The 27,379-nt window shown below is 35.4% G+C and overlaps 1 protein-coding gene across 1 annotated transcript in view; it reads right to left on the bottom strand.

The window, feature by feature from the left end:
• Positions 1-6,152: 6,152 nt before the first annotated feature.
• Positions 6,153-27,379, bottom strand: part of PTAR1 (protein prenyltransferase alpha subunit repeat containing 1) — a 43,780-nt gene continuing 22,553 nt past the window's right edge. The window contains exons 4-7 of the mRNA XM_069574108.1: positions 22,107-22,211; positions 19,769-19,982; positions 11,063-11,367; positions 6,153-8,695 (exon numbers count right to left, since the gene is read on the bottom strand). Coding sequence (XP_069430209.1) covers positions 8,353-8,695; positions 11,063-11,367; positions 19,769-19,982; positions 22,107-22,211 — 967 coding nt within the window. The 3' untranslated portion in view covers positions 6,153-8,352. The remainder of the gene's footprint in view (positions 8,696-11,062; positions 11,368-19,768; positions 19,983-22,106; positions 22,212-27,379) is intronic.

Genomic DNA, 27,379 nt, shown 5'->3' with positions numbered 1-27,379 from the left:
TGCCTACCTCAGCATCTCTAATTTAAAATAAAGCCATACTTTGTACTCTATGAATCTGCTTTGTCCAATAGAGCAGCCCCCAGCAATAAGCGGCTTTTTGAGCATTTGAAATGTAGCTAGTCAGAACTGAGATGCTCTTGAGTGCAAAATACACGCTGAATTTTAAGGACTTTCTATGGGAAAAAAAGGTAAAACACCTCAATTCTGTATATAGGTTACACATGTAAAAGATAATATTTTTAATATATTGGGTTAATTAAAATATATTATTAAAGCTAATTTAGGTATTTCTTTTTTTAATGTGGCTACTAGCTTTAAAATTTTAAATTACGTTATGTAGCTTACATTTGCTTTTACTGGACAGCACTGATACAGAAAAACTATAGTCATTATATCAGCCTTAGAATTTAGCATCACTCAAAGCACTCTGGACTACTAGCTCACAGAACACCATAAGCACACACTGTAAATACATTATTTCATTTTTATCCCTCTGCAAGGTACACGTTTTAAGTGTAAAAAGAATTCACAAAATATTTAATCCTTAAAAAACATTAACTAGAATATGGTAAATGCCAAATGAAATTCAATGCTGACTGTAATACTGGGGGAAAATAGTTTAAGAAAAACAGCAGTGCAATCAGAGTGAAGACAACTATTATCTTCAGTAACATAAGTTAGTCAAACTTATCTTTAACACCCAGGATCTAACCTTGCACCACAGATAATACATGTAACTGTCCCATTTAATTATAACCTACATTGTTCATTTAATCTTAACACTGACTGCAACTTAATTACTCCATTTTCTGGAAAGTCTTTAAGCATGCAAAATTAACAGACCTCGTGAATTCTAATAGAATATCATGTCTGAGAACTATACTTTAAAGTCCCTCAGTTTTAGAGTAAGCAATTGCCTAGTGTCCAAGAGACCTGAGGTGAAAAAAAATTTTTTAGAAGCTATGAAGAAAAAATAAGATCACTGCTCTTTCAGCATTTTCCTTTTTTTTAGTTTCTTTATAGCAGGGTGTATAAATATTTGGTGTATTTGTAATACCTCGTCTTTTATTTTGTCCAATTCAAAAACAAGTTAACCTAGCACATACTCCATATATACACCATTATTCTCCTAGGAACAACAAACGCCAATATATAATGCCGACAGCGGTCACCTCAGTCAGAAGCCAGTGTCAGGCATGCATTGGCAATCTCTTCAGGAGGCACTGCCTAACTGTGCCTGTGCTGCATACTCCGCCTGTCACATCTCAGGTTGGAATGCTTGTTTTTAAATTGTTTACATCTGTTTGAATTAGGTAAACTGTCAAAAATGCTCTGAAAGTCACAAATTAACAGGCTCAAACGACTAGATTATTCATACAAATTTCTTCCTCATTTTGCTATGACTACTTTTAAGTTAACTACTTGGTTACTGGAAAGTAACCAAGACTTAGGGAGAAGTAAACAGAACTTATACCAGAAAACAGAGATTCCCAGGTGGTGCGTGCCAATACAGGAGACAAAGAAACATGGGTTTGATCCCTGGGTCAGGAAGATCCCCTGCAGTAGGAAATGGCCACCCACTCCAGTATTCTTGCCTGGGATATCCCATGAACAGAGAAGCCTGGTGGGCTACAGTCCCATGGGGTTGCAGAGTCAGACACAACTGAGCATGCATGCACAGAGAGATACTAGAAAATACTAGATAGACCAACACAGAATCTGACAGAAGACTATAGCAATTCTCTCTAGAGTTCAGCAGCCTATTAAGACATTTAATCACATTCATGAATGTGTCTTGCACAGTTACTTAAACTTTTCATATCTATCTTCAGACCATTTCTACATAAACAATTAAATTTTTATTACGTTAACTAATTCCAACCTAAATAAGCCTAATTCATGTCAAATGAGAAAAATTTCCAGTTTCAAACATATATTACTATAAAAATATACTCTTCAATGAAAAGATGACAACAGTCTCCTTTCTGAAAGCTGTTACACTGATGTTAGATCAACAATCCACCAAGTATTTATTGAGCACCTACTATGAGTGCATTCAGCCTATACTCGTTCTTTAACTAATAAGAAAAAAATCTGCTCCAAATGCAAGATGACATTTGTGAAGAGAGGATAAAGTATTAGCATTTCTAACAGACTGCTGTATGAATCAATATCTGAACGTGTGAAACTGTTCATCCCTATGACACTGAAAAATCTCAAATTTATTATTGATTGCTTTATAAAGATAAACATTTGAAGTATGCTGCATAGTACCTTGAGGAAAGTGACTGCCATACATAAAATTAAGGCTGATTCCCTATAGGTATGGAAGAAGAGTCAAAATGTCATGGTTCATAAGCAACCAAAGACTTACTATGAACAGTTTACACCAATATCTGGTTAATTCAAGCAAATGGGCACTTGTGTTAGGTTTCCAATTTTGCTCGACAGGGGCTGGTGTAATAAAGAAAACTGCTTTTAAACAGGAGCACTTCAAGCAAGTATGAAAATAAAAGTCCTTTGGATAAAATTCTTTGTAAAACTACTATATAAGATGAAATTCCAAATCTCATTTAAACATATATACATATATATACGTGAATACACACACATATGTATGCCTTAAAAGTATCTAAATTTCACTTACAATGTTATACAGCTGTATATCATTGCTGTGTATGTTTGAACCTGATTATGTATCTTGAACACAATACTGTGTTTCTCCTGAAGCTAAGAATATGGACAATAATAAGATAAACAAGCTAGTTTTAACTTTCTAGCCTTTAACAATCCTGACCCGTTGAGTTCCTACAAGGTGCAAGGCATTATGCAACGTATTGAACATGTATACGAGGCCTCCACACAAAACATTCTCTCAGGGAAACTGAAGTTTTAAGAAGCAAAAGAGTTATCAGTTTGAAAACCAAAAGTAATCATTTTTTCAAAAGGATTTCCAAAAACTGAGACTTATACCAACTAAAACACCCCTACCTCTGCTAAACATGGAAAATAATACAATACAAAAGTCATTTCTGTAGAAGACATGTGTAAGAGAACATTCATAATAGCGCCATAGGGACTGAAGCAGTGAGATGAACAAGGAGGCAGTCACCAAGTGTCTATGAGCTACTGCACTGGTAGGAGTTTATAAAAAATACTATCTACACTACAACTTGTAAGAGCTAGTAATATATTAGCATATTTTCACTTTTTTTTGCCACTGAATATAAAGTTTTGTCCTAAATTTACTAAATTTTCTACACCCTGAGGAATAATAACAGATTAATAAAAGAAGTGCCAGGGTTAAGCTTTGTGGGCCATATTATTGTGCAGAAAGCACAAACTATATATAGATAATATGCTTGGAAGCACAAGATTTCATCAACAGAGTAAGCTACTGCTATTTTTTTCTTCTTTTTTTTTTAAGTAAACAGTTTGGTTTTATAGTGTTAACATGGCCTGGTGAGAATACAGAAGTCAAAGTTGGGAGCCTAAGGTCCCTAATCCCCAGATCCACAACTGACACAATAGTTTTCTGTTTCCACCATAAACATGACCTTTTGCTGTCCTTTAGGAATATATATTCAACAGTTCTCTGAAAAGCACTTTGGAATCTTAAATATAATTAACAGTTATTTGCTATCTGGAAATATGGAATTCTGATCCTTCCTCTCTTCATACCCAAATACATAAAAAGCCACATTTTAAATTTCATCTCATTATTTACTTCTGTTCCTCCAATATTTGAAAAGATTAAACTTCCATTTTTTTTCCCCCTCTCAACTATCATCCATAAGCCTGAATCTGGGAAGGAGTTCTTAAAAGACCTTAAAATGAGGCAAAGGTTTCACTTAGGACAACCATATGGCATTTCTGTTAGGACAGAGAGCCACTGTTTCCCTTTAAACATGGGCTGCACAGTTTTCAGGCTGATCTTTAGTTATGAATATGCCATCCTCCAAACATGATGCCTCCAACCCCAAAAAAGTTAGCTGTTACTGAGAAAGAACTAATTCTTCTTGGTAGGGTGCTTGAAAATGCAAACCAAAGCATCCTTCTTGCTCATATCAGTAACTCACTTAAGGATAGTATATTCCACTAGACCATGCCTAGCAGTTGGAATAAATAAAATAACTAATCAATCAACTGTTTAATAAAATTTTCACCCTTTGATTTTTACCTAAGGGTTAATTAAACTTAAACATAATCTTGCTTCAGCAAAAAGTAAGAAAGGCACTCAAATAAACAGAGTATGCACAGTTATTTTTTAAAAGATACTATGTGATGGTAAATGGAATTCTCAGGGTTGACTTTTCCTGCTCACTGCCTTCAAAACACTGAACTTGCCTAAGCTTTCCTCTGCTTTCATGTACTTCTCTAATGAACAGGAGCACATCACAGAGTATACCCAAGCACAGGAGGGCGGCAGCATGTAAAGTGCTAGGGTCTATATAGCTCTCTTTGAGAAATTTATTTAGAAGACAAAAAGTTCAGCTGTTATAATGCTGTTCAAATTTTCTAGCATACTTTAAATATTTTAAAGTTTTAAAATGTAATTTTCTAGTAAGAAAATAATTAAGCTTACAAAAGCTTTTTGCAAAAAAAAAAGTGTTTTCTAACTTCCTTTGATAAACTAAATCTTTAGCATCTTCTGTAATAAAGGGGAACTAAGGTAGAAATTAGATTGTTGCATAGCAAGTGGTAGCATTCTTAATTTATATTTAGCCCTCATGTCCGATATCATCTTGTGCTATTAAGAGAAAAATACTAGACTGACAATTTGTTCTCAAAAATATTAAGTTTTACACACACATACATGTATATATCTAGACAATCATAAATTCACATGACCTGAATATATCTAAATGATAGTGTATCACCATATATATGCGTTCCTACAAAAAAGCCACATAAAAATCCAAGAACTTCTGTTGATATGTCTTGTGTTACTAAGTCCTTATCTGAAGACTTAAGTGGCTTTGTGTGACATCTTGTATATTTAATCTGATAAATAATGAAGCCTTGAATTTAAATTAGAATTGTACCACTGGAATAAGAAATATGACTCAAAGTCTGGGCCCAGAGATAAAATGCTAAAACATAGAAAAGAAAAAGGGGACACTAAAAGGTATCAAATCCTGAAGTTTAAAAAAAATGACTCACAGGTTTAAGAAATATCAAAAAAGTTCAAGTTGTGGAGGGGAAAAGTTTATGTGTGTGCATAAAACGACTACTTATGCAGAGATACAGATCAACAAATCTTTGAAATCAGTTTCTTCAGATACTCCAAAAGTGGCTCTGGCTCTATGGGCAAGATCTGTCCTCCAACATTATAAATGAATAGAAAGTAGTGTTCTTAATGAAAATGGTCTTCATTCTTCTACGAATTTTTAATATATATTAAAGTACAGTTAATTGATATTATACAGCTGCATTTCTTGGCTGGGATTTAACAAGCATAAACAAAGTAGTTTAATGAAGAAAAAAATCTAAATTAACTTATTCCATATGCAATAGCTGCTCCTAAGTATCATGAAGGCAGAATACATCATTCATTCACAATTCAGTGCTCTACTCCATCAATTTCTCAATCATAACTCACTCTACGCATCCTTCATGATTAATTTTCCCATCTTCAGTTAATCATTCATAAATTTAATAAATATTTAATAAGTCCTTACAATATGCAAGGCAGACAGAATCTGGGAACACATTACCAAAATAGGTACACTTAAAAAAGTAAAAGATTGGGGAGGAGTGATTGTACAGATATTGTATCTGTAAGATATTTACAGATCTTATTGCTTTTTTTTTAACTTGTCAGTAGTATTCTTGACCCAGGATGGTCTACAGTTCTTCCAGTGAAAGTTGGATGAAATGTGTAGTAATCTAAATCATCTTTTAACAGTGACATATTTATCGAAAAGTAAGTGAAGACTAATGAGTCTCTAAAAATAGACACATCCTTTCCACAGCATGAGCTCATTCAGTCCAAGAGATATTATCATACTACAGCTAGTGAGTTGGATGTCAACCACTCAGAGTAAAGCACACAACTATAAAGGGCAATATTATGTTTTTCTGTGAATGAACACTTGAAAACTACAAATTTTAGAAATAAAGTAGCACACAAGAGTCAGATACAAACTGTATCCTTTGGATATTTGTATTTTTACTTGGTACTTAAAATTCCTTCTATTAGGAAGACAGGAGACCAAGGTATATTAAAGGACTGCATGGCTTTGTGCAGGGGTGAGTTAAGAGACTTAAAACACAAGAAGACAGTTAACATCAAAGAAGGGCAAGAATCTTTGTGAAAGATATAAAAAAGTGTGGAATATTATAAAATTTAGCTGATGTTTCACAGGAGATTGTCTAAACTCATGTCTTGACACTCTCACACTCACACATCAAAGCATAACAAGCCCTATTAGTCGGGATACTTAAAATGATCCTTGGAAGAAAAGTAACAGTGAGGCCAAAATCTGGCAACATACATTAGTGAAACTGACTGGATCTCCATGTCATCTGTGTGTAGCTTACCCCTCAAGCCCTGCAGCTGCTAAAAATCATAAAGTAATAGTTTCATCCAGAGGTCTAGGTAGACCTTGAGGTATTTGATTCAAAATATGCTTTGTACATAAAAGGTTATAAAATTATGCTCATAATGCCAATCATTTTCTCACCTAAATACTACAAAAAGTTATAAAAGGGTAATTTTTGCCCTAGGAGAGAAGAGCAGCTTCTGTCTACAAGTACCAGCCTAGACAAGCTTTTTGGTATTCTTAAGTCTCACTTGATAGTTTGCCACTCAACAAAATCATGACACACAAGTAAAGGACCTATTCTTTTCCCTTAAGGCAATGTTCCTCACTCAAGTCTGGAGTCTCCGTAACAGTGAGATAGGAGAGGTCTGCTTTTCCCTACATGTCTTCTTACCCTACAGGTAGCCTAGCACAAAAAGAGGAAAACAGGCAAAGCATAGTGGTCACACTGTTTCAGCCACTACTACATTTTATACACACAGGATAACAGCATCATTAGGGTAACTTCTAGGGGGGCAATTTATATTCATGTTTCGTGTGTGTTTAACGGGGTATGGAATTAACTGGAAACACATAGGAGAATATCTTTAGTTTACATCCATGAAATAAAATAGACAAGGAAAAATATACAAAAATGAAGATGACCAAAAAAAACCATGGATGGGGAAAATAAAGAGAAAGGTGTGTGGAAAGAAGAAATGCAAAGCACTGCTTCATATCAAGAAATCAGATAAAACCCGGTGCTTTCACCGCATCTGTCTCACCTATCTGAAAAATGCAGCCCTTATTATTGAAAAGGTAAGATGGATACTTTGGTACCTCATCCCTGATAAATTCAGTATCAAAGTTTCTAAATTGTTTTATTTTTTAAAATAAAGACTGAAGAACTAACCTTCAAAACTATTCTTTCCCCCTGGCTTTTGCCAGTAAACTTAATAATCCCTTCATAAAAATTTTGTAGTTTATCCAGTGTTTCCTTAGTAACTTAAAAACTTTACAAAGTAAGGTTTTAATGGATACATTTCTATGCATAAGCCTGTCATATTGCATGGTGAATTTGGAGGAAAATTAGTAATAACTAAAAATGGCATTCTAGGGTTTTTAAAATTGATTTTAATTGATTGAGGTAAAAAAACTTATCAAAGCTAGTAGTAAAAATAAGTTTCCACTACAATTGCATAAACTCATAAAATTAGTTTTTTTTAAAATAATTAGTTTAAAAATGGATTATATTAGAACTACGTTGTTCATATAAATTCCAATACTTCTGACTTTGGTTACATTGGCCTATGACTTGAGTATAACATGCAAGTGAAAGAGAAACGGTGTTTATTTTAACAAATTCATCTATCTGACCATCCTGATTCTCAAAACTGCAATTAGATCGAGTAATTCTGAATTTGTATTGTTCTTAAGCTAAACTACAGCATAACTTTTTGATTACCAAAAAAAAAAAAAAAAGCCTATACAGCAACTGCACTGAGGTGGGCTGAGGTGTGTGTGAACCAATCTGGAGAATCAAATGAGCAAAGTCTCAAAGATAGGAACACACAGGATGAGAAGGTAAAAAGAAAAAAGTTAAGACTCACTGTTTAGCAAGAAGGAACTACACAATTATTTTATCGCCAAAGGAATGCCAGTTCTTAACAAAATAAATAAGACGAAAGATTTACTAGGGACTTTTAGCCTAAAGATGAAGAACACATAGTTAGCCAATAGTAGCAAACAGTTCATGCAACTATGTAAATAAGAAAGAAAAGCGATATTGCACTAAAGAGGGGAAATTTGCAGGACTAATTCACCTCTTTCATTGACTCAATGTAACTAGCCATTTTCTGTATGCATTGGCAAACCTGGCCTGCTCCACGTTCCGACAGGTGGACAGTACTTGATCGATGAACCTGTGCTCCATTTCCAGGCCCAGGGAGTCTGGAGCTGGGGTCCGCTTCAGGCGTTTGATTTCCTGGGAATAGCCTTGCTTGCTAAAGTCACTGAGTCCATCCACCTCCATCGCCTGAGATGTGTGGGGGCCTGCTGGGATGCCGTGCAAGTCATTCAAAGCTCCCCCAGGACTGTCGGCAGGTGACAACTGGATCACGCTGTGAGGAAACCTACCATTTAAGTGATGCTGAAGGTAGAAAACATGCCGCCTGTGAAAGAGGAGGAGGAGGAATAGAACAGAAAAAGAAAAACCACATCACAAAGTCAAGCTTTTCAGAAAAAACCAGAAAAGTAAGTTGACAATTTCAAAACACACAGTATTCAGTCTCACTGCCTTCGGTAACCCAGAGATATCAAGGGGAAGGAGAATAGTTAAGATGTAGTCTCTGGTATTTGGACAGAGCTTCACAAGTCCAGACTACTGGTTTGTTGAAATACTACCCCAAAGATTTTTAAAAAAACATTGACTGAGATGATGACAATCACTTGGTGCTATTACTCTCTGTAACTATAATATGAAACCAGAAATGGGTTTTTGCCCAATCTCTGCTATAAATTAAATATAAAACAAAACCAAAAATTAACCTCATTGACAGCCTAAAAGACAAGTGATTTTCAGCAACAAGAGGATTAAATAGCTCCTCTAAAGGATTAGTTTATGGCCTCTACCCAATACTTTAATAAGAACAGAACTGCTGCAACTAGACTTACTATCTTAGAAACCCTCTATATTTCCCCCTAATCCAGCATTACAGTCTCACTAAACATCCACATGTGCTAGAATGTGCTGGGCTCTGTGAAAAGTATGTTAAAACACACAGTTCCTGTTTTTCCTCTAAGGAGAGTTTTCCTGCTTTTAGAATCATCTGTAGTTACTTGTTAAAAACAAAGATCCATATGCCTAATTTCCAAGAAGTGACAAAATGGGGTCCACATCTTTGTACAAAATAAGGTAAACTACATAGATTTTAGGTTGTTATATCTCATCATTTATATTAACAATTCTAAGCCTTTAAAAGAGAATTCTCTTCATTTTCCTAGCTTATTCTGGAACAGACAAAAGAGCATACAAAAGAGCATATAACATACTCATTTTATAGATAAATCTTAAAGGACAGAGAAGCAGCTTAAGGGCACTGAATCAGTAGAAAACTGGTCTGTATGATATATAGGTCTTCCAAACTGCCTCTTCTCCCCCTTCCAAACTCCCATTAATCTTATGAACAAAGAAAGTTTTTGCTCTAACAACCTAGCTATCTTCCAAAAACAAATATAATTTTTAATATTCTCTGAGCCTAGCTATTAATGTGTCTAAATATGAAACAGCAGCAAAAAGCTAACACCAAAACATGCAAGTCAAGATCTATCTCCTCTTCTAAAAATGTGGAATAAGACTGTCTTGTTTTGAAGAGAAGAAGACAATTTTGTATTTATGAAGGTGCCAAAGAGGGGAGATTGTCTTTCATCTTCTAATATATCTTCCAAATATATTTAGTCTGGAAAAAGGGAACAAATTTCAATTAACTTAAAAAAAAAAAACAACACAATTATTTAAAATGCCTACCTCTTGCCTAACACAGGCAAGTCATTTGTCTATAAGCATAATCTTGTAACTTGAAGTAAAATCTGTATATTTAATGCCAGAGATGTCTCCAACTAAATGATAATCCAAAATAAACCAATCAGGGGATTTCCACACTTGGATTTCATTTCAACATGAGAAGTACTGTCAGAGGTACTTAAAGCTCAAGTTATGAGGTTGCTCACCCTCATTCACACCTTCATAATAATCCTGAATAGTAAAATTAAACAAATATTAATAAAATATATTTTATTTTACCTTAAAAAATAAAAAAATGTCAAGAGATTATACTCAAAGTACATTAATCTGCAGGCCATCATGGTTGGGAAGAACAGTAAAGCTTAACTATCTGTGTGTGCTCAGAGGTGTATGACTCTCTGAGACCCCATGGACTGTAGCCCGCCAGACTCTTCTGTTATAGAATTTTCCAGGCAAGAATACTGGAGTGGGTTTGCCATTTCCTTCTCCAGGGGGAACCTTCCAGACCCAGAGATCAAACCCACGTCTCCTGCAGTGGCAGGGAGATTCATTACCACTGAGCCATTTGGGAAGCCAAAGCTTAACTATTCGCAGGGTCTAATCATTGGTTTCAACGCTGACTATACATCAAATTTACCTGTTAGGGTTTTTTATTTTTTTAAAAGACAGATGGCAGCACTTTATTGCAGAAATGTTAAGTATTAGGATCTCCAAAGAGGGAGTCCAGAAACGTTTTTTAGTTTGGAAGTAACACATGTTGTTCTGTTGCACAATCAAGGATGAACACCACCATCTTGAGCCATTGGCAAAGATCTGTGTGAAGAAGTTCATGCTCATGAAAACTGTGAGGAGGAGGCTATGGTAACACAAACTCCTCTGAATCACTCAGGCAAAGTTCCACAGTCAAATTACCGTTATTTACCTAAGGAGGCTCAAGTCAGACGTAAGACCTTCTGTAGCTCTCATAAGGACACACACAGAGTTTCATGCAGGAAATACATCTTCCTTCTCTTACCTATGACACCAAAGGGTTTCATGTCCTGGGTAGGCATCAATAAGATCAGTGCTGAATTCAACTTCTTCTTCTAGAAGATGGGGAAGATTTATCCTTGATTCCTCTGCTGAAGCCACTGCTTCTTCATCTTTCGGGAGAACTACGGTTGATTCACTTCTCAAAGGACTTTGCTCCAATACAGACCCGTCAGTCACAGTTTGGCTAATCAAAGACTTTAATAAAAATTGGCGGTAGTGAAATCCACTGTGGTCTGAAACATGCATGGATGCCCAGTGTTTAGTAGAAGACAGTTCATCAAGAAGAATCTTGTAGGAAGGAAAAAGGGAAGTGAAATGAGGAATTGCTAAAGGTTTTCCTTTCTCTGTTAATGCTTTGAATTTCTTTCATTCATTCCTTGTTTTGATAATGCCATTCCTACCAATATTTTGTACATAACACCCAACACAGTGTTGTTGCTTAATAAATACTCATGTTCCATTTCTTTTAGAAAATAACAATTTTTTTAATACTACAGAATTTAAGGAACTTTCTAATTGGCATATACATAGAACAGCCAGACTCTAAAATAAGGAAAGACACTGGGTATTCACTTTTAATTTAATGCTTATACTGAAGGGAAAATATAAATTCAGAGGTCACTTTGATGGAAACTTTTTTTTGCATTTAATGAATCTGTACTGTATCTAACTCTCTGTTCAACAATAGACTCAGTGTAATTATTTATTTGGCACTATTAAGTGTCATCAGGGCAGAAACCATGTCTATTTCATTCACTACTTAATTCTAAGGGCTTAGTACAAAAACATGATGCATGAATAACGGGAATTTTCAAGTGCTCATGACTTTCACTATTTGTCTCAAACTTATCACCAATGATAAGTGACTTTTTAAAATAGGCAAGACAAAATTCAGCAGTGAATTGTTTAAATCTGCAAACTAAAGAATTTCAAATGGAGATTAAAAAGAAAAGCATTCATGAAAAAATAAATTATTTGGCAGTGTCTCAGACAGGTTAGCAAACAAATGAGTTTTGATCAGAAAAAGGTGTACTGAGGGCCTACTACATCTGTCAGAGAGAGGATTTTCAGACCAGCTAAGGAAAAATAACATGTACTTATCAATAGTGAACCGTATAGACCACACAATGCCAAAAAAGCTCTTTTGCCTGCTCTTCAGGGAGCTCAGGCAAATGCCTTCTCCTTAAGCAAGATCCCTCTCTACTTTTCATAGAGAAAACTAGAAGTCTTCCCTCTTCTCAGCCTCCATAGTTCTTGTGTGTTCCATCATAATATTATAGAAATTCCTGTATACCTTTTCATCCCCACTAAATTATACAAGTTTTTTAAGATACTTACTAATTTCTAATTAATGTTCCCATCACCCTATACCCTATATATAAATGTTTAATGAATGAATGAACAATTTAATAAACAAAGTGACTGGTAAAGAGGGATATGATTACTCCCAGCTAGGATGGTCAAGTTTTATCTTTAAATTATAATGAGTTAATTCACAGCCACATAAATTTATTTCAGAGGCTACTGCTAGTGAGTCTCTGAGAAATGGAAAACAAGATTATTTGATTTAAAAGGTGGGCAAAATAAACCCACCAGATAAACTTCTACCTGCAAAACGAAAACTAATCCAGTTTTTTTTTTTTAAGAATTATATTTTTGAAGAATTAACCCGCAGGAAATTCAGGCTATAATACAGCAGCATTTTAATTATGGTACAGCTTCTTACTATGCATTGAAAAGAACAGAAAACTTGTTTAAAATGAATTTATATAATGTAAAAAACATTTAGATTATTTCTACTATATATTTTTCTACATGCAAAAATTAAAAATTCATTGTAATTTTAAGGGAACAATAGCATATATTTAAAAGGTTTTCAACAAAACTAATTCAATTCCTAAAAACTCTTTTCTGAGACTATTTAAGAGAAAAATTCACTATATTCTTTTCCCTAAGATATAAAATGCCTACTAACTAAAGAAGAAATCGTTTAACAGGAATTTCATGGTGTTTTCTTAGTAGAATAAAAGGCAGTGATTTTTAAAAAAAGACAGCAATTATTTTTAAGTGATCTTAAGGATACTGCACAAAGATATGGCTTAACTGGAAAGCACTGACAGAACAAATGATCTTTGTATAATTATTCTTTTCCAACATTCCACATAAAAATGAGTAAGTGAATAAATAAATTATAAGAAAACTATGGAAGAGGGCTATGAAACAGAAGGTAACAGGTTTAAAATGAAAGACTACTAGAAATGCTAGTTCTTATAGACACATACACCACGAGTTCATACATTTTTTAAAAAACATTTGGTTTTTCTTCTGATTATACAAGATGATCGTTACAGAAAAATGTAAAAATACAGAATATAAAGAGGCAAACAAATCCCCACATCATTCATTATCCTACTGACCAACAATGACTACTTTTAATATTCTACCATACAACCAATCTCTCAGCTTTTTGCAATAATGCAACTGTATAATTTACTTAACACAAATTTCAGATATCTTTTATATCAAAATTTTATTTCACTTAAATTATAAATTTATTCTAATTTCATTAAGTATTATTCAACAACATAATTTTACACTTTTGCATAATACTTCATCCTAAAGATTATCACAATTTAAACCATTCCCTCATTTTGTTTCCACTCTGCGTAAGTAACACGCCTATGTATACACACATATAAATCTATGTACATGTCTTATTTTTATTTAGAAGAAATTTCTAGAAGTACACTAATTGGAACAGTGAGAAAAACTCCGTAAAGTTCTTGCTGTGTACTTCAAACTGCCCTCCTGGAAGGCTGTATAATTTATGCCCCTATTGGAAGAAGATTTTAATGTTTTATTCCTAAATTCCTCACCAGTACTTTAGTTTTAGTTAATTTAGTAAGTGGAAGTCAAAGTTAAAGTTGCTCAGTCATGTCCGACTCTTTGTGACCCCATGGACTATACAGTCCATGGAATTCTCCAGGCCAGAATACTGGAGTGGGTAGCCATTCCCTTCTCCAGGGGATCTTCTCAACCCAGGGATTGAACTCAGGTCTCCTGCACTGCAGGCGGATCCTTTACCGGCTGAGCCAACCAGGGAAACCCAGTAAGTGGAAAATCATGTTTAATTTACATTTCCTTAATTATGATTAAAGCTAAATATTTTTCCTATTCACTTATCTTTCTTTTACAAACTGCCTGTTTGTCTAATCCTCTTTTATAATTTGCTCAACTTATTCTTTGTGAAAGTCATTACTGTTCTTATGGGTTTGTAAGAGATCTTTATATATTAAAGGTATTAAGTCTCTGTGTTGTAAATATTTTTCTTAATATATTACTACAATTGATTTTTTAAATTCCTTTTTTCTTCACGTTTTTATTTCACTTAAGAGTTCAGGTTGGTATGTGAGATTAAAATCTAACCATTATTTTCTAAAAACTCAATTTATTAGCATCACAAATTGAACAAAGAATCCCTTCTCCAATCACGTGAAATGCCATATTTATCATCAATGAAATTTGTACATACTGTGTACTGAAATTATTTTTAGGCTTTTATACTCTCTTTACTGTGTCTATTTTTTGAGCCATACAGCAATATGCTTATATATTTAAATGTTTATAGAAATAGACATTAAAACTGTAGTACTGGCTCAAAATATAGAAACATATAGCAATATCATTCTAGTACTCTTGCCTGGAAAATTCCATGGACGGAGGAGCCTGGTGGGCTGCGGTCCATGGGGTTGCTACGAGTCAGGCAGGACTGAGTGACTTTTCACTTTTCACTTTTCTGCAATGGAGAAGGAAATGGCAATCCACTCCAGTGTTCTTGCCTGGAGAATCCCAGGGACGGGGGAGCCTGGTGGGCTGCCGTCTATGGGGTCGCACAGAGTCAGACACGACTGAAGCAACTTAGCAGCAGCAGCAGCATAGCAATATACAGAGTTCCTTATTTTTCCAACAACTTCTTAACTATTCTTGAAGCTTTATTAGAATTAATTTTTGAAGTTGAGAAAATATTCTGATTTTTAGTATAGTCACAGAGTTGTACAGCCACTGCTGCCGCTAAGTCACTTCAGTTGTGTCCGACTGTGCGACCCCATAGACGGCAGCCAACCAGACTCCTCCATCCCACTGCGGTCATCTAATTCTGATAGTTTCTTTTTTCTTTTATTGATGTATAATTGATTTATAATATTATATTAGTTTCAGGGGTACAAGATAGTGATTCAATATTTTTATAGACTATACTCCATTTAAAGTTACTATAAAATGGCTGTATTTCCCTGTGCCACACAATCTATCCTTGCAGCTTATTCATTTTACACATAGTAACTTTTACTGCCTAAATCTCCTACTCCTGTCTTGCTCCTCATCCCTTCCTTCTCCCTACTGGCAACCACTAGTTTGTTCTCTGTATCTGTGAATGTTTCTGTTAAATTCATTCATTTACTTTACAGAGTCCACATATAAGTGATAACATACAGTATTTCTTTTTCTCTGTCTGGCTTATTTCACTACGCATAATACCCTCTAAGACCGTCCATGTTGCTGCAAATGCCAGAATTTCATTCTTTTTTATCGCTGAGTAATATTTCATTATATATATTTATATACACTTATATATCAAACACATTTTATCCATTCACCTGTTGATGGAGACTTAGGAAGGTTTTGTAGCTTGGCTTCTGTAAATAATGCTGCTATGAACACTGGAGTGCATGTATCTTTTCAAATTAGTATTTTTGTTTTCTTCATATACATAACCAAGGTTGGAATTGCTAGATCATATGGTAGTTCTAGTTTTAATTTTCTGAGGAAATCTCATACTGTTTTCATTACTGTCTGTACCAATTTATATCCTTATCAACAGGGTACAAGGGTTTCCCTTTTTACTACATCTTTGTCAACACTTATTATTTTTGATGATAAATATTTTGACGACAGCCATTCTGAAAGGAGTGAGGTGATATCTCATTGTAATTTTGATTTGCCTATGTCATTATTATAATTTCAAAACATTTTCATCACCTTCAAAACAACCTCTATTCCTATTAGGAGTCCTCTAATTCCCCATTCCCCCCAGTCTCTGGCACCTACTAATCTGCTTTGCTTGTTCTGAATATGTCTCATAAACAGAATACTACTTCTAACAGTGTTTTCAACTGTGACTGTTTCCCTCCACGCCACCCTGAAAAAATAGATTATTTTAAAATTTATTTCAATATATGTCCACTGAAAAACACAAACATCATAGGGAACAAAAAAGAGAAAATTAAAACCTCTCATAATTCTATCCCATAGCACTAGTAAGTATTCTTTATTCTGTAATCTATTTTTTTCCTGACTAGAAAACACATGCTTATAGAAAATATAACAAACTATATCATAATGGCACTGTGTTGGCGTGTATAAATATCTGTTGCACACTTATAATATGCCAGGTACTATTCAAAATACATTAAATATTATTCAATGCTAATAAAAAATTATTAGGCCCATCTCATATTTAGTTTTATATCCTTAACTTATAAATAATCTTAAAAATATAATTTCTAGTAGCAACAAAATATTCTACTTTGTGATGAACTGCAGTGAAATGCATTCCTTGTTATTAGACTGGTCCCAGTTTTTCACTATTATATACAGTATTTTTATATATCAAACTTCAATATTTAATATAATATCCAGTGTTTACTGATCACTTAGTATGAGCACTAGGGACAGCCACTTTATGTGGATTCTTCCACTTAATTTACATCACTCGAGGAGGGAGAATTGTCATCATCTCCAATTTACGGATGAGGAAACTGAGGTTAAAGACGCTAAGAACCCTTTTTAAGGCCATATAGCAAATTGCTAGTAGAGTTAGCATTCATATCATGCTTGTATGACCGGAGCCTTTAATCACTATATCATACTGCATCTCCCATTTTTTCTTTAGGATGAATGCCTAGAAGCAGAATTGCTACATTAGAGATAACACACATTTTAAAGTCTGGTAAATGCTGCCATGTTGCCCTTTGGTAAGATTTTTATCAATTTCTATAATGCTTGTCTTTATACCCTTCCTTTGTGGTTCATCTGGTAAAGAATCTGCCTGCAATGTAGGAGACCTGGGTTTGATCCCGGGGTTGGGAAGATCCACTGGAGAAGCAAAAGACTACCCACTCCAGTATTCTGGCCTAGAGAATTCCATGGACTGTAGAGTCCATGGGGTCACAAAGAGTCAGATACAACTGAGTGAGTTTCACTTTCACTTTATACCCTTACCAAGCTAAATATGAGCACTTTAAAAAATCATTTTCAATTTTCTAAGTGAAAAAATGCTACTCATTTTATATGTATTTTTAAGCTGCTTTAGACTACTAACACTTTTGTGCTTACTTCCTCTAACAGACAAAGCACGGTAGGACATGATCTCCCTGTTGCTCAGTCGTGTCCGACTCTCTGTGACCCCATGGACTGCAGCACACCAGGCTTCCTTGTCCTTCACCATCTCCCAGAGCTTACTCAAACTCATGTTCATTGAGACAGTGATGCCATCCAACCATCTCATCCTCTGTTGTCCCCTTCTCCTCCTGCCTTCAATCTTTCCCAGCATCAGGGTCTTTTCCCATCATCATGATCTCCTAGCTGGGCCCAATAGCTTATAAGAACAGAAAGTGGATTTTGTAAAGTCAGCACCCTTCACTGAGAGTGAGAGACAGTGGCAGTGGTGATAGGAAAAGTGCTAAGACCCCCAAGGGCAGAAGAGGGCAGGCTGACAACATGTAAGCCTAGCAGCAGACCAGGGCAGATGAGTTGATACATGACTTATGAGCTATCATCTTTAACAACAGATGGTCTCAAGGAACCAAGAATTTCACCTTGGCCAGTGTTTCTGATTTATGGACTGCTACTTTAAAAGGTCCACGTCAAGGCAAGAAAGTTTCCAAAGAGCTCTCAACTCATCTGGACTCTGCCTTCCTTTACCCACAACCTTCCCCTTCCCTCTCCCTACCTCCCACAGGACACCAAGTTGTATAGCTGAGATGACTGACTTTAAAGCACTCCACATCCCCTATACCCACCAGATAACTTGTATTCACTGCTCCAGGCCCCTGAGAATATAGCATCACTCCCTCTGGCAGCTGTTGTCAATGAGCCCAGTCAGGGGCTCATTTCTGTGCTCCCGCTGTGCCTCGAAAATTCCCTCAGTTTCTGCAAGTGTTACCCTGCTTTGTAACTGTCAGTATCTGTTTCAACTAGATTTTTCAATTTGTTGATAGTAAGCTTTTTGTCTTTATGCCATATCCAATGTATAGGACAGTGTCTGGTAATGAGAAAGTTTCACTACTTTTTTCATGAACGAATTGCAGAGTTGACCTAGTCAAGTCAAGTTTCACCTAAGCTTTCCATCAACGTGGGGCAGAGAAAGGAACTAAAATTCTGTGAGCCTCTACTAGGTGCCCAGTACTTTATACACATTAACACAAGTAATTTTCACAGCAATCCACTGAGGCAGGCAGCAGAGCCCTTATCTTATAGATGAAAACATTAAAGCCTTACTTTACACAAAGAGCTAACAGGGCCAGAATCTAAACCTGGGGTTAATGTGATTCTGTTGTTTCTCTTTCCATTCCATTAGGTGGCCATCCCTCCTGAAATACAAAGCCATGTAAGCTGCAAAGAATGCCTTCTCTTTCAGAATTGTTGGCTTAAAATCCCTCAGAAGTGAAAGCTCTCCTATTTATTCTGGAGGAGTCTCTGGCTAGCACACAGAGAGAGGAGAGGGGACCTGAAAGGAGATACAGGAAGGGGTGGTAAGCAAAAATGGAGAATGCGTCCCCATTAATCTGAAAGCACCATGTGAGACATTCTGACCCCTTTAAATTGTCTTAAGCCTGGGAAGCTTTTGGAAGAGTACTCTAGATTCTGAAGCACTGATACCATAAGAAGTGAAGAAAAAATAGAGAAGCTGTAGTATGTAAGGAGTACAGGGATACCTGGCTCTCATTCTGATGAATAATAAATGACACAACTGTGGCTGAGTCCAAGCCATTAAAATTCTCTGGAAACTTTCATCTCCTCATTTCTGAACTAAAAGGATCAGGCAGTGACAGTTCCCAACCTGGTTCTGCATCCAAACAACCAACCCCCTGAGCCTGTGAAAAATGCTGATCTTTAAATCCTACCCTCATTTCGATTCAGTAGATGTGGGGTAGGATGTAAGAAACGTCAGGTAATTTACAGACTCGGCCAAGTGTTAGAACACCTGGGTGAGATCTCCCTCTCCAGGAGAAGAGACTGTGAAAAGGTAGCCAGCTGAGCTAGCACATTAAGTCACATAACAAAAGGCTACCGAGAAAGAACAATTTCAATTGTATCAAGTTTAATCATCTCTTCCTGTTCCAGGGCAAAATGAGTTATACTCAGTCTTCCTTACTGCTTAAACCTTCTTTGTTCTACCAGTACACTAGCCTTAAAGAGTGCCAAAGCTGTGCGGGTGAGGAATGCAAACTTTTTTTAAACTGCCAGTTTCCCTTGAGGTATCAGTTGTTGCAATCCTCTCTGGGCTACTGGGCCATTAGTTCCTCTACTTCTCTCTTTAAAAGCTCCTCTGAGAAGGAACTACTGCATACTACCAGATGACTCACATGGCAGACAGAAGTGTGCCTAGGGACACAAATTAACACCCTACCTTGGTGTCTAGCTTAGCCAGGTGCTGTAAAACCCAGATGCGATGAGACCAGGCATTATAGTTGCTTGGGTATCTCCCTGCTGCTTCACCACAGACCTCCATCTCTTCTTGTATTAGTTGCTGTGTCCTTTCTGCAGGAATTATTCCCAAGTTTCCTTTGGTCATAAAGGAAGGCAAGGAGGTTTCCTGAATTAGCTGTTGTAGCACCCATCGCCTGTTAAGGTAACATGTGGGCAAGAAATGAGTAAAGAAAATAAACCAGAGAGGAAAACAACCAGAGTTCTCTTTGTTCTCAATTTAATTTCTATTCATAGACAATGCAAAGTAATGGCCAGTATTCAAGGGTTTTTTTTTTGTGTGGGGGAGAGTTGTTTTTGTTTTTAATGATAATAATTTTAGCACCATGGATGTAGGCGGGGTGGGGGGGGTGTGGCGGGGGTGAGGATAAAGGACAAAGATTATAGAAAAAGCTTCTAAAATGTTAACATCTGTCAAAAAGAAAATGTCATCAATTTGGAAATGACAACTCCAAAACTTCATTTGGCCAGGAAATGTAAAGGCAACAGGAATGTGTGTGTGTATGTGTCTGATTGGTGGTACTGTGTGTATGGGAGGGGGTGATATTAATTAATGGCTGGTAAATACTCAAAAGAAGCACAGTTCACTTTTAATTACATGTGCATGCCTCACCCTTTGTGTGTTTGCAAAGAAGCAGCTGCATTAAGTTTTTATAAAGCAAAATTTCTATATTATAGCATAGAATCTTGAAGGAAAAAAATCAATATAATTAGTGAAACCATCAGGGAGGTTTTAAAATGTCTTCATCTATAATTTTCCCCTTATCTACTTAAGATTTTTATTTGCACACATGTAAATGAAAAGAACTCAAAAGTGCCTCTAGCCACTTACTGTCTTTAGTTTTTACAAATATTTTCTCATAAGAAAGCATTCTTTATAGATTAAAAATTTTCAAGCCAGGATATAGGAAATTGAGTAACAAAATTCATTTTTGTCATTTTCAAATAATGTTATTTTTAACAACCAAAACTTGCTTTATAAAATATCAGACAAGTCAATAAATCGATGGATGCATCTATGTTAATAATAACTCCCTTCCTCTACCATCACCCCTTTCCTAGTCTCCATACACATAATCATACACCTCTCTGTAGTCTGCTATCCCAATTTCTAATAGGCAGAAAGTACAACCAATGGTATCATTTGGAAGCAGCTGCTCTGCAATGCTCGGAGAAGGCAATGGCACCCCACTCTGGTACTCTTGCCTGGAAAATCCATGGACGGAGGAGCCTGGTGGGCTGCAGTCCATGGGGTCGCTAAGAGTAGGACACGACTGAGCGACTTCACGTTCACTTTTTACTTTCATGCATTGGAGAAGGAAATGGCAACCCACTCCAGTGTTCTTGCCTAGAGAATTCTAGGGATGGGGAAGCCTGGTGGGCTGCCGTCTATGGGGTCACACAGAGTAGGACACGACTGAAGTGACTTAGCAGCAGCAGCTCTGCAATGCTAGCCAAAGGCAAGGTTATAGTTAAGATACCTTAAACTGACTTTAAGATCCTAAAAATGCTCAGGATTTAAGAAAAATTAAAAGTGGCTTAATAAACCAAGAACAGATTTATTCAGAGAATCTCCCCATTGACCCCAACCAGTAAGCCCAGACCATCTCATTTTAGTCAAAGATGTTATATGGGATCCAAGAGTAAAATGCTTCCAGATAGCCAGGATTTTGAAAAGAGTTCTTACATGCACTTTGATTACCTGCCTCAGCTGTTAACCTAAAAATATTCTTTGCATTTATGGTCTTAGCAACTTTAATTCAGTCTACACCCCATTCACCTCAGTTGCCTTTATTTGGTTAATTTTAATAACCATAACAACCACCACCACCATTTTTACCAGGAACACACCTGACTGAATTAAATCCAAGTTTAATTAAAACTCAAGTTGCTCATTATAGTTGAATATCTAAGGCAATTTCCATAACTGCTTCAGATAGTTAGTAATAACATAAAATTTACTAAGTATTTAACATATGCCGAGCACTGTGCTTGTGTTTACATGCATTACCTCAAGTGAAACTCAACCACTTAACTCTGAGATAGATGTTAATTATTATTCTCATTTTACAAATGATAAAACCAAAGCTTGAAGAGATTAACTAATCTCTAGGTATCACCTAAGCAGAAAGTAGGCTTGAATGTAGCTATCATTTGACTTCATAATTCAGTAATCAGTATGTGACCTGCTTCATATTCTGTGTTTTTTTTCCTCCAGCCATTCTAAGCCCTAAGAATTCTGCGGTGTAAATTAACCACACCTGTGAATCCATGTTTCTGGACTCTTCGGAAACTTAGTTAAGGCCAGTTTTCCCAGATGTAAGTCCTTAATTGGATTTAAAGTACCTGAGAGGATCAGCTCTTTTCTGTAAAAGAAAAATAAAAAGAACTATTATTTTATCTTTCTACACAAACAAACTGCATGACTATTAATATAACTTCATTGTAAAGCAAATTTCCAAGAATTAAAAAAATAAAACTCTCTTAAATGTTACACACAGTAATCAAGAATGTATTCCCATAATCTTGAAATAAATTAAAAAACAGAAATGGAAGCTCCTAAATCAGCAGTGGAACTTTAGTTGTCTATTTGGTAGAGGGCAAAGGAATTTTCTGGCTTATATCATTTACAAAACTTATAAGGCCTGACATCAGTATATGTAGGGCAGATTCAATACTAATCAAGAATTATTCTAGCTGCCTAAGTAGGACTCAATATGGTCTTGTTCATTACCAAAAACCACACATACAAAAACAAACACATTGGATTGAGATGTAAGGAAAAAAAAAATCATTCATTCAATAGCCATCCTAACAAACTGTGTTTATTTTTGAATTTTTCCCTTCTACCTTTCCTCATATGCATCTATATTTTAACATGTGATTTTATATTCTGCTCTTATATCTTGAGAATTATTTCCACAGTTCTTTACAATCTTTAAACATTTTAGATGGTCACATAGTTTTTGTTCAGTAGCTATCCGATAATTTAACAACCCTTCCCCCTATAATTAGATATTTCGGGTTGCTTTCAAGTTTTTGCTATTCTAAAGGCATTCTGAAACAAAAACCTCTGTGCTTATAACTTCATTTGTACTACTACTTAGGATAAGTTTCCAAAAGACATTACCAGGAGAAATACTTGAATGGCTCCTGATACACTAGACCATTTCTTTTTGAAATATAAACAAAAGTAAAAGGAATATGAACTTTTTGTTATTTTAAAACTGTTCAAAGCTTCAGTGCAATTATAAAGTATGTCATGAAAGAGAGCTTCACCTATTTCTCACGTTAATATAAGTTTAGATTGAATTTCTCAGGTAAGTTTTTGATAATAAGCTCTGATATTACTGATTACACTCCGATTTTTCAATTTACCTATTGTTTTATAATAAAATTAGGTCATTTGCTAGTGTTTATTAATCTTACAATGTCTTTCCTGTGGTAGGGGCTCATAATTTATTTTAGAGATGTTAATCTCAACAAAACCAGAGCCCAGACCATATATCTCACCTACTTAATGGACTTAGTTCCTAAATACCACAATACATTTCCTTCCCAACAGATTCTTATTTGATAAGGAAAAGAACTTCCTTTTAAATGAAAATACTAAATAATGATAATAAATACCTGCATTTTACACTCAATTTTATTTCAGGTCAGTAACTTAACTCTGTAAAATAGTTTGAAGTGATACCAAGGTGGCTACTTTAAAAAATGATTTATGATTCATTGACTATTTTTCTTTCAAGGTACAGGAAATCTATGTCATCAAAGGAATATTTATTGCAACAGCCAGTTACTTTTTATAGTTCTACATCTTTTTCTTTTGAAATATGTAATGTTTTATTCAAAGGCAAAATACTACTCTATGTAAGTAAAATTGTTTAATATTTTGTAGGTGCACTGTTTCTGAAAATAGTGTCCCTAACTGCAATATCATCATCATTTGGAACTTAAGCCTCGCCCCAGGCAAACCGAATCAAAAAGTCCAGTGGGGCAAAGCAATGTGTTTTAACCAGTCCTCCAGGGCACCCTTGAGTTTAAAAAGCACTGCTGCTGTAGCTGCTAAGTTGCTTCTGTAGACAATTTACTATATTAAGCCAAATTTCCATTTACTAAATTTAAACCTCTCCTTACTTACAACTGCCTACCTATATTCCCATACATGTCTATGTGTGTTTGTGTTAGTCACTCAATCATGTCCGACTCTGCGACACCATGGAATTCTCCAGGCAAGAATACTGGAGTGGGTAGCCATTCCCTTCTCCAGGGGATCTTCCCAACCAAGGGATTGAACCTGGGCAGGCAGATTCTTTACCATCTGAGCTACCAGGGAAGCCCATATATATTTATACATAAGAGGAAATAAAATTTTCTTCAGAAAAGAGGAAATTACCCTACAACTGAATCTTTATAAAGTTTCTTAAATAAGGGCCATCTCTTAATCTCTTTATTTTGAACAACAAAGTTATACTTGTAAAGATATCTTAGTCTGAAACAACCTCAATCAATGGTATAGATAGATGCTTAAAAAGACTGCCTGGTAGAATCGTTAAAAAAGGAAGGAAATTTTTACCATCAATTTAAGAAACATTCCTAGGAGAAGGAATGAACATTATAGGTGCTGGATTGTTATAAACAAGTTTTTTAAAAGACCACATTAAAAAGAAATAATGTAATTGGTTTAAGTTATAGCTATCAGCAATCACATAACCTAGAGATCCAACAAAAAACACCTACTTTAATGTATTCAAGTAGGAATATAGCTTGAGATAAAATTTCCAGTCACATGTGAATTTGGAAAGTATTGCATCTGGAACAACTTAAATGTAAGTAAACACAATATGCTCTGGAAAATTGTGCTGTGTTGTGCTTAGTTGCTCAGTCGTGTCCAACTCTTTGCGACCCCATGGACTGCAGCCCCCCAGGCTCTTCTGTCTGTGGGGATTCACCAGGCAATAATACTGGAGTGGGTTGCCATGCCCTCCTCCAGGGTATCTTCCCAACCCAGGGATCAAACCCAGGTCTCCTGCACTGCAAGTGGATTCTTTACCATCTGAGCCACCAGGGAAGCCCAGAAAACTGTGCTAGATAACTCAAAAAAAATAGTTCTCATGATGACAAAGTTGCTCATGTTAATAAGCCATGTGAAAAGTTTGAATTAAACTAAGGAGATATGTAAATAGGAAGATGAAGAATTTATAAATTAAAATATTTCATGTTAACATGATAAAGGTGTGTAATTAAATTGAAAAATTAAATATCCTAAGAAGTTAGTTAAGTTTACCTTAAAGTTTACAAATTGTTATTAGCATATTTCTTCTAAGTTTATCTTATTTTATAAAGTTTTAATATTTTCTCTCCCTTCTCAAACTATTAGGGGTTCTCTCTGCTGTCACTCTAATCAAAATTTGTAGGAAACCAGGGGCCATGTGTATTATGTCCATGGCTAAATCTCCACTGGTTAGCCCAGTACTTGGTATACAGTAAATACTGACTAAACATATGCCACCTTTTTTTCACTCTTTAATCTTAAGTTATTGTGTGAAATAATAATGATGATAATAATAGAAGTCATCCTCATAAAAACTACCACTTATTGAACACTTCTCCTGAATCAGGCACAGTGTTAAGTGATTTACATATATTTTCTACTTTAATTCTCACAAAAATCCCATATTATGTTGAATAATATGAAATTGCCAGCTTCAGTTTTTCTAAAAAATAAACCTTTTATTTAGAATTGCTTTAAATTTATAGAGAAGTTTTTAAGAATGATAAAGAGAATTTCTGTATGTCCTGTACCCAGTTTCTATTATTAACATTTTATATTATTATGATACAACTGTCACGACTGATGAACCATTACTTATAAATTAGTATTGGAAGTCCATACTTTATTTAGAATTGCTTCATTTTTACCAAATGTCCTTTTTTTAAATTCCAGGGTCCCATTAGGATATCACATTATATTTGGTTGTTATATCTCTGCAGGCTCCTCTTGGTCCCTGAGCTCCATCTTGTTTTTGATGGCCCTGACAATTTTGAAGAATACTGATCAGGTATTTTATATATTTTTTTCAGGGTTAGATTATGGTTGTGGGTTTTGAGGGGACCACAGAGGTAAAGTGCTATCTTCATTATTTTTTATCAGGGGTATGTAATATCAGCATGACTTGTCATTGTTGATGTTGACCTTGAATATCTGGCTTAGGTAGCATATGATAGATTTTTCCACTCTACTTTTTGGGAAAAGGTTATACTTTAAGGAGTAGGGAGATATGCTCCATTTCCTTGAGGGAAGTTATCTAGATAAATTATTTGGAATCCTTCAGTACTGAAGAGTTGTCTATTATCTGTTTATTCAAGCATTTATTTATATCAGCATGGATTTATGAATATTGATTTTACACTTTGTAATAATCCATTATTACATTATTTTATTGCTCAAATTGTTTCAGCTTTGGCCAGCAAAAGCACTGCCTTACCTTCTGGCTCTCTTAAGATGTTCCAGCCTCATCTGGTACATTCCCTGACCTGGTCCTAGAATTAGTCAGTCCTCTAAGAAGCCCAGTTCCTTTTATTAGAGAATGGTGTTAGTAACCAGGATCTGGACATTTGGACTTAATCATTTCTAACCTACAAAAAGGATGATTTCATATGGTGCAGCCCAAAGTTACCTCAGTTTTACAGATAAGGAAACTGAAGCTGGGGGAGATTCAGTAACTTGCTCAAGGTCTCCAAGCTACAAGTATCTGAATAAAACATCAAATTTGCACAAAGCTACCAATTAAAATAGGCTGAGGAAAGACTATGAATCAATGGAGCCTGGACACCAGCTCTTCTAGTTGCTCAAGGATGTTTTGCTTACTCTATGTTCATAGACTGAAGGAAAAATAGGACATTATTATGAAGTCAACCTCTTTCGTCAATTAATTCACCAATTTTCAAAGCAAATTCAAAGCAAAAAAAGAAAAAAAATACTAATCATTTTTTTCTAGATTTTTAAACTATATGCATCATATACTGTAATTACAGATCAGCTCAAAAACTTATTCTTGCCTGTATTTTTTCTCTAAGACTGCAACAACTACTGATGTGTTATACAATCTTTTAGCTGTTTATAAAATACAGCCAAAAATCATTCAATGCTTCCCAAAGTTATGTTAGGAGAAATGTACCAACAATCAGACATAAAATGCTGAGTATTTCATTTGTGAGACCTTATAGGGTTAGATCAGTTTATTTTCAAAGTTGTTCGTTTTTTGCTCAAAATATACTCATGACTCTGACTCTGTACGTCAATCTTACTAATATAAATTAAAATTTACTAGAAGGCAATGGCACCCCGCTCCAGTACTCTTGCCTGGAAAATCGCATGGACAGGGGAGCCTGGTAGGCTGCAGTCCATGGGGTCGCTAAGAGTCAGACACGACTGAGCAACTTCACTTTCACTTTTCTCTTTCATGCTTTGGAGAAGGAAATGGCAACCCACTCCAGTATTCCTGCCTGGAGAATATTGGGGACAGGG

The sequence above is a fragment of the Ovis canadensis genome, chromosome 2 (assembly GCF_042477335.2).
Source record: "Ovis canadensis isolate MfBH-ARS-UI-01 breed Bighorn chromosome 2, ARS-UI_OviCan_v2, whole genome shotgun sequence".
Taxonomy (NCBI): Eukaryota; Metazoa; Chordata; class Mammalia; order Artiodactyla; family Bovidae; genus Ovis; species Ovis canadensis.
The sequence above is the reverse complement of the archived record's forward strand: the minus strand, read 5'-3'. Positions and strand labels throughout refer to the sequence as shown.